We start from the raw sequence: 8351 nt of genomic DNA on the forward strand, positions 1-8351 counted from the left end.
ATTCTTTCCAGTGAGGGTGGTGAAACCCTGGCAGGGGTTGCCCCGAGAGGGGGTGGAGGCCCCATCCCTGGGAACATTCCAGGCCAGGTTGGCCGGGGCTGTGAGCAACCTGATGTGGTTCAAGGTGTCCCTGCTCCTGCAGGGGGGTTGGGCTGGGTGACCTCTGGGGGTCCCTTCCATCCCAAACCATTCTGTGATTCTATGATTATATGAAATATTTTAGATAGGTCTCGATCCCTATGTGTCTACACTTGCCAATGAGCTTTCATAATGTGTCCATACTCATCCAAGAACTATTACCAAAAACCCAAACTGGTCAATCCAAAATCACACAAATAACCCAAAGCCCCAAACAACTGCTAGCAGGTATCGGCTGGAACAATGAGGAGCAACAAATGGGTTCAGAAAAACCCCAACAAGTAACTATTGCGAGCAAGGGTTCAGTAACGCCCAGCATCCCTTGGCCACTGCTCGGAGCTATCTAGCCACAATGACTCCGGTGTTTGGCACAAGCAGCTACAGGTGCCTGGAAACTGGGGAGGAAAACTGCTGAGTTTGAAGCATTTTTAAAGAGAAATACAACACACAGCTCCTGCATGTCCCTCCACCAGTTTGGACACTGGTCAATCATTCCACGATGGGCAACTGCGCAGTGAGGAACAGAACGGACACCAGAGGCAAGCCCTCCAGCCAACACACATACAGTTCAGCATGTGAAGACCATGCTGAGCTGCTTGCCCGAGAAGTTGCCTTCACACTGAGAAAAAGCCACTGTAGAGTGCGAACAGTTTGCTGGTAAAATCCTGACATTTTGGGACTGTGGAGGTAAAGAGTGCATTGAATCTGCTTCCAAATGAGCTTTCTGAAACAGGGTTGTTGCTTGTTGCTTTACATGAATCCCATAGAGTTCCTAAGAAAAAAAATAAAATGGGAAGCTACAAATAACATACACTTCTATCCCTCAGTTCAGTGCAAAAGGACTTCCCTAATAAAAAAAAGGATTAAGAAAGCCATAAAACACAGCAGAACACTGTTTAATTCTGCTAACAGGGCCACGGAGAAGAACCCGATACCCTGCATATTCAAGCGTCTGCAATTTATTTTAAGATGATGCCCTTGTGGCAAGAGCACCCTGGCTTTCACAGAAGGCTGGATGGTAATTCTGCCATGATTTCAGCCTGATGCTGCACAGACCACAGCGGTACCACGCGTGGTGCCGAGGGCAAAGAAGAAACACTGGGGGAGAGATTTCTGAACAACTTTCCAGCAAGGATGTTCCTGCAATGCTACACGAGGAATCGCACAGCTCCTACCGGGGACGGGTGCTGGGACTGTACGGAAGGGATGATTCAGTGTCCAGCGCTTCAGATTCAAATTTCCCAGGGCATGTGGGAAAGGAAGGAGGGAGATGGGAGATGCTCAAGCAGCCCAAGTGGACACCCCCAGGTAGACTGGGGACACGGGCGGGTACGTGCACCGCCCAGGTTTGGTCACAGTGATCTCTGATCTGTCTTTAATTCAGTAACACCAGTGAAGCTCCGAAGAAAGGGAAACCTGTGGTCATGCTGGCAGCTAGCAATTATAACATCTGTAATCACCAGCCGATTGGCTTGACGCTGCTCTTGGCTGGAAGCACTGAAAGTGTGATGCAAGACTGGATAAGTAAATAATGAAAGATTGGCTCATTAATTAATGTAATCATAGAATCTTAGAATGTTCTGGGTGGGAAGGGACCCCTAGAGGCCACCCAGCCCAACCCCCCTGCAGGGAGGAGGGACACCTTGAACCACATCAGGTTGCTCACAGCCCCGGCCAACCTGGCCTGGAATGTTCCCAGGGATGGGGCCTCCACCCCCTCTCGGGGCAACCCCTGCCAGGGTTTCACCACCCTCACTGGAAAGAATTTCTTCCTTAGATCCAGTCTAACCCTGCCCTGCTTCAGTTTAAAGCCATCCCCCCTTGTCCTGTCCCAGCTGGCCCTACTAAAAAGATTTTCCCCGTCTTCCCTACAGGCTCACTTTAAGTACTGAAATGTCAACAGAGTGCCGTTACTTGCTTTGTTTAGCACTACCCTGTGTTAGGATTACTACTTTAATTAGTATCTCACAAATTATATATGGCACTGTCAAGCCCGCACCATAAAAGTTGGACAGACAGATTTCACCATGTGACTTAAGCAAGAATCACTCAAGGATGTGCATCTGGCCCGTCCAAAGACGCCGATTAAACAGCTGTAAGAATTTAATGCGGATGAAACAAAATATTGTCTCCCTTACTTAAAAAAACCTCTTGGGACGCAAATTTTGTGAACAATTCAGCCCGAGGCAGGCACCAGCAGAGCAAATTTCAGCGCAAGCGGTTAAACCTTGCCAACGGTGCAAGCTGCTGAAGATAAAAGTGTTATAACGAGACTTGGCAGGTACCCTCAATTACGGGTAATCTTAATCCCAAATAGCTCCCTGGGTGCGCAGAATATCGCTGAGCGACCCCTGCTGTAGCACCAGCCCTTCTGACAGCCACGCCAGGGCTGGCTTGATCGATCTCCTGCACTCTGGGAACTTAGAAAATACTGAGTTCCACCTCCCCTGCCTTGAAGAGACCCAAGCTGCTGTGAAAAAGGTGTCCCCGGGGTGGCCTGGGCTGGCAGGAGGCAGGATGGGAGCTGGGGAGGGCTCTGGGTCGGCCCCCGGAGGAGCCCCCGCCGCCCCAGGCCCTCACCCAGCCTGTTTCTCCGGCGCTCAAATCCTTCCTCCACCCGCACGCAGGCTCCTGTGCCATTCATGCCATTTGGTGCATCGGGTTTTGTTTGGGTTTTTTTCTTTTTCTTATTTATTTCCAGCCTTGGCAGGGGTTTAATGACACATTGCCCAAAATGTACTTTTTGTTCCTCTTTGGTTATGATGTGCACTAGCAACCACTGAATAAAATATACAGGTAGAGAAGCTGCGAGTAGCGTGAACTCAGCTTTGCTTTCCCACAGATACAATTTTGCTTGTATGTTCTTATTTATTTTTAAGATGGTAGTGGGTTAAATCTGCCTCGGATCTGCCCACCCGACATAAATCAACTCTCTTCTCCGCATGTGATTTATTTTGCTTGCATCTCCTCAAATCTGGCTCAAAATACAAATGCAGTAAAAAGAGGTTTTGCAAACTCCAGGGCCAGTATAAATCTTTTCATCCAGGCTGCTTTTAATACTGTACTGAAAAGCTTTCTCTTAGCATACCAATGCTTCTCTGCAGCCTCTGCGACGTGAGCATTGCAGCATGCTGCTACTACATGAAAACCTGGAAATAAAACCAACTAAAAACGGGCTACAACAACTCCCATTGCTCCACCCCAAGCAAAAGCTCTCTGCTATCACCAGATTCCTGCCACTGGGTTATTTATTTGGCTTTTTTTCTCCATGCATGTGTCTATGAAGTGAGCCATTTCTTTTCCGTCTTCGCGTTCCCGGTGAAATGTAAGCCTCCTTTTTAACCACTTTGTCATTTTTCTGCTACACATTTTCAGTTCCCCAGGGCTTTCACCTCATCTGTCCTGATGAGACCGGGGACCAGAATACAGCTGCTGCTCTTCCCCAAGAGCAGCTTCAACTCCGCGCGTCAAAGAATGTATTTACTAAACGCGTCAGGTTTAACCTTAAAAGACTGCGGAAAGCACGGAAGTCATAACCCTGAGTGTTACTCTGAGCATCCTTAACGCAGCCACACAGCATAAATTCGCATAATGGTGTGAACTAAAACCGAGCAAGGCGCACAGAGGGATGCGAGACACTAGATCATAAAACCACTTTAGTACTAATTTTCAGCAACGTGCCCTGCTTTGGCATGGCAATAAATCACGGGAAGCCACTCAGATTGCCCCAGTCTTGGCAAAATAATTGCCTTAGAATAGGTTTCCGTCGGGTCCAAAGCATGATGAATAGTAAATTGAACTGCATTTACTCATTTGAGGAAAAAGACTGTTTCTCTGGTTGCCTTCGAAGCCACCTTTTGGACTGAACTCCCAAGCTTTGGAGGAGTTGGTGGCTGTGGAAATACCCTCAACGCGGGCTCTGAGTGGTAAGTCAGCCAAAGGCTTGATTACATTTGGAAGAAGTAGAGCCATCGGTCATCGGGGTGCTCGCTGCGCCCCCATCACATCTGAAATTAAATCCTTGCCAACGAGATGCCATTCAATGAAGTCCAAAAGAGAAAAAAAAATAAAAGGTATCCACATGAAAGCAGGCCCACATCTTTTCCTATAAAACCAAATTTTCCTGAAAAACACTGGGGAACCGAATCGAACTGTTTTTTCTTTCTTCCCAGGACAGATGCGCATGGAGGGTCAACCCCAATATCCAGGACTTGTGCAGAGCAGGGCCCCCAAGAGCTGCTCTGCAGTTCATCCATGAAATCCAGGCCCTTTCTGCTGGTAGCAGATAATAATGCCCATTTTCCTAAACCACGGCAGGGCTCAGGGAGCTGCCAGGCTGCCAGCAACCGCAAAAGCAAACCCTTGTTTAGATTGGATCGTAGCTGGACCTAAGTCGGTTAAACGAGGATAAAATCCCAACTAAGATGGGGGGTCATTCCTTCTAAGTAGCTCTCCTCTACATACTCTGAATTTCTTGTTGGTTTCTTTTCCCATCTTTCCTTTTCAAGCAGCTGATGGGAGGGATTTTGAGCTGAAACAGTGCTACTGCTCCGATATCCTAATGGAGGCTGGGACCTCCGGAGGGAGCCCACGCAGGGCGGGCGGCTGGAGACCCCTCTCAGCTGGTGCAGAGGAACAGGGGCTCCTGATCCACTGCAGACCTTGGGAGGAGCTGGTTCACTTAACAGAGGTGCTTTTTTTTCCCTCCAGTGATTCTAAAAATCAATGTTGTGCCTGGACAACCAGCCTAGAGGGTTGGGAACCTACAGCTGATGTGACTCCAGTGAGCAGAGGACCTCAGCTTGGGCACAACATCTGCTGCAGGCACAGGGTGTTGCAATGTCAGGCAACTGAGTCTCCAAGTCATGGTAACTGATCTCCAGTAGAGGAAAAATCAATGCTTGCACGTCTAAACAACCAGTTTAACATGCAGATCCAAGCTACTAAAGATCATAGAATCATAGAATCATAGAATCACTTTGGTTGGAAAAGATCTTTGAGATCATCGAGTCCAACCTTTAACCTAACCCTGCCATCCCACCACTAAACCCTGTCCCTCAGCACCTCATCTATCCTTCTTTTAAATACCTCCAGGGATGAGGACTCTACCACCTCCCTGGGCAGCCCATTCCAGAGCCTGACAACCCTTTCAGTGAAGAAGTTTTTCCTAATGTCCAGCCTAAACCTGCCCTGGCGCAGCTTCAAACCATTCCCCCTCGTCCTATCATCTGTTACCAGGGAGATCAAAGACATACAACGTTTGGCTCAACCCCTTGATTACACAACATGGGTAGATCACGGCAGGGGCTGCACATCCTCCCCGAGTCTGTGATCTTGCGTACTAACCTCACAAAATCCTTTGCTTTTTGAGAAAAGGAAGGAATTTCCACACCCCTCTGTACCTGAAGTAGCTTGAAGTTGCCTGAGCCTGTGGTCTGTCCGCCCTGCCCTCTAAGCTCGCTGAGTAGACCAAAAGGGAAGGGGGAATTCAACCCCCTTGCAAACTTCAAATGGAAGAAATTTGCTGCCTGACGACTCTCCCAGGCCGCACACAAAAGCATATTGACAGATGCCTGCAGAGAAGGCAGATTTACATTTTGCACCTGAAAAACCTGAAATAAGCTAAATCTCCTATTTTGTTACCGCCCTGCCCCAGAATCCAAACCAGGCGCCTCAAGCTATGATTCTACCTCGCGGGCTGTGCCTCCTTGGGAATTCGTTAGCTGGAGCAGGAGGAGCGTCGCCCAGCGGCACGCAGACCTGCGGCACGCTCAGCCCATCGCCTCGGCACACCGAGACACCACCAAGCCTACCTGTAACCAGGACGATGCACTGGCCAGCGCCGGCTTCGTTGATGATGTTGCAGTTGTAGATGCCGTAGCTGTCGCGGGAGAGGCTGCTGATGGTGTACTCGGTGGAGTCCTGCATGTCGAACTGGCCGGTGCGCAGCAGCTTGCTGCCCAGGCGCCACTCGTAGGTGAGGACCCGGGTGGGGTACGCCCTCAGGACCCGGCAGCTCATGGTGATGCTCCGGCCTTGGCCTTGCCGAATCTCCAGGAAGGTGGGCTCCACGGCGGGGGGGTCTGCGGGAGACGGGAAGGGAGAGCAGGAGATTCGTAAAGCGAATTAGGGTGAGAGATGGAGTTAATCAGCCGCCGCCGAAGGGCGGGAGCACCACAGCGTAGCCTGGCACCCACGAGAGGGGAACTCAAAACCAGTCAGCACGCAACCTCGACAGACACCAATCAGCTAGTCACAGAAACGTACGCATCCAAAGCATTGCACTCTGCTTGTTGACATTTTTCTGCCGAGTACTTAAAGACACCGAGCTGCTTCACCGACATCATCGTTCGAGATGCGGCGAGAGGTCCTGCACCCCTGCGGCCCAGGAGGCTCAGCCCTCCCAAGCCTCAGACAGGAGTCATGGGCTCCAACATACAGGACCTTCTGAGAGAGGAATGGGGAGAAAAAGTGATAAAAGCCTTGACTCGGTTTAGATAAAGCGCAGAAAGCACCAAGGGCCCCAGCACAGAGCTGAGGCAGCGACCCTGTGATCAGGGGACCCTGGCTTTGCGGTGGCAGATGATGGATCGATGAAGCAGCATGGAAACCCTTCCACACCCCATCCCAGCAGCTGCCTCCAGGCTTCAGCAAATACATAATCATATGTTCATAGAATCATAGAATCATAGAATCATAGAATGTTTTGGGTTGGAAGGGACCCCTAGAGGTCATCTAGTCCAACCCCCCTGCAGTGAGCAGGGACACTGCTAACTAGATCAGATTGCTCAGAGCCCTGTCCAACCTGGTCTTGAATGTTTCCAGGGATGGGGCCTCCACCACCCCTCTGGGCAACCTGTTCCAGTGTTTCAACACCCTCATTGTAAAGAACTTCTTCCTTATATCTAGTCTAAACCTACCCTGGTTTAGTTTAAAACCATTACCCCTTGTCCTGTCACAGCTGGCCCTACTAAAAAGATTTTCCCCGTCTTTCCTATAGGCCCCCTTTAGGTACTGAAAGGCTGTAATCAGGTCTCCCTGCAGCCTTCTCTTCTCCAGGCTGAACAAGCCCAACTCCCTCAGCCTGTCCTCATAGGAGAGGGGCTCCAGCCCCCGGATCATTTCTGTGGCCCTCCTCTGGACCCGCTCCAACACTTCCATGTCCTTCTTGTGCTGAGGGCTCCAGAGCTGGACGCAGTACTCCAGGTGAGGTCTCACCAGAGCAGAGTAGAGGGGCAGAATCACCTCCCTTGACCTGCTGGCCACGCTTCTCCTGATGCAGCCCAGAGTACAGTTGGCCTTCTGGGCTGCCAGTGCACATTGCCGGCTCATGTCCAGCTTTTCATCCACCAGCACCCCCAAGTCCCTCTCGGCAGGACTTTCTTTTCTATCCACTCAGGTGGTAGTTTTGATATTCCAGTAAGCACAGAATGGGGCATTTTCTCATAACCTGAATTAAACAGCATTTTAAATAATTTAGCTTTGCACCTATGAGCTCCAACAGACTTTTCATTCCAGCAAAATACAAAATAAATGAAAGATAGCCAACATGCAGCACGCGCAAAAACCCAACTTCACTCTCCCATTTGCCTTTTGATAACTTAATCACTGCAGAAGAATAAGGGCAACCTGGACAGAGTAATGTTGGCACTGAGCTCTTGTCAGCCATTCACAACAGGATGCAAAACAGCGAGTGACAAGACATTCCGGCTCTTTAAAGCACATGCCTTGGTTTTTAGCCCACGAGAAAGAAGAAATCCTGGAAGCCTCCTGTGCCAGTAAGATATGTGAAAACTTTGCATCCATATGAAAAGAGCTGCCTTACAGACATAAAACATAAAAATAGAAAATTCTTGACAAGCTCTGCAAGAGAACGATCTTCACCGAGTCCACACCGTGCTCCTTTCAGGAGCTCTCTTTTACCATGAGCCCTCCAAGAGCATCTTGTCCTCATGTTCTTCATGGGTAGCCATCACAGATACCAATAACTTTCAGACTCTTCATATTTAATTCCCTACATAATGGAATCATAGAATCAATCATAGAATCATAGAATGGTTTGGGTGGGAAGGGACCCCCAGAGGTCACCCAGCCCAACCCCCCTGCAGGAGCAGGGACACCTTGAACCACATCAGGTTGCTCACAGCCCCGGCCAACCTGGCCTGGAATGTTCCCAGGGATGGGGCCTCCACCCCCTCTCGGGGCAACCCCTG

General features: G+C 49.8%; 1 protein-coding gene across 1 annotated transcript in view; it reads right to left on the minus strand.

Annotated features, from left to right (window-relative positions):
• Positions 1-8351, minus strand: part of MDGA2 (MAM domain containing glycosylphosphatidylinositol anchor 2) — a 325099-nt gene that overhangs the window by 91108 nt on the left and 225640 nt on the right. Inside the window, exon 8 of the mRNA XM_035888425.1 lies at positions 5952-6221. Within this exon, the coding sequence (XP_035744318.1) occupies positions 5952-6221 (270 nt within the window). The remainder of the gene's footprint in view (positions 1-5951; positions 6222-8351) is intronic.

The sequence above is a fragment of the Egretta garzetta genome, unplaced genomic scaffold, assembly GCF_000687185.1.
Source record: "Egretta garzetta isolate BGI_Z169 unplaced genomic scaffold, ASM68718v1 scaffold21, whole genome shotgun sequence".
Lineage (NCBI taxonomy): Eukaryota > Metazoa > Chordata > Aves > Pelecaniformes > Ardeidae > Egretta > Egretta garzetta.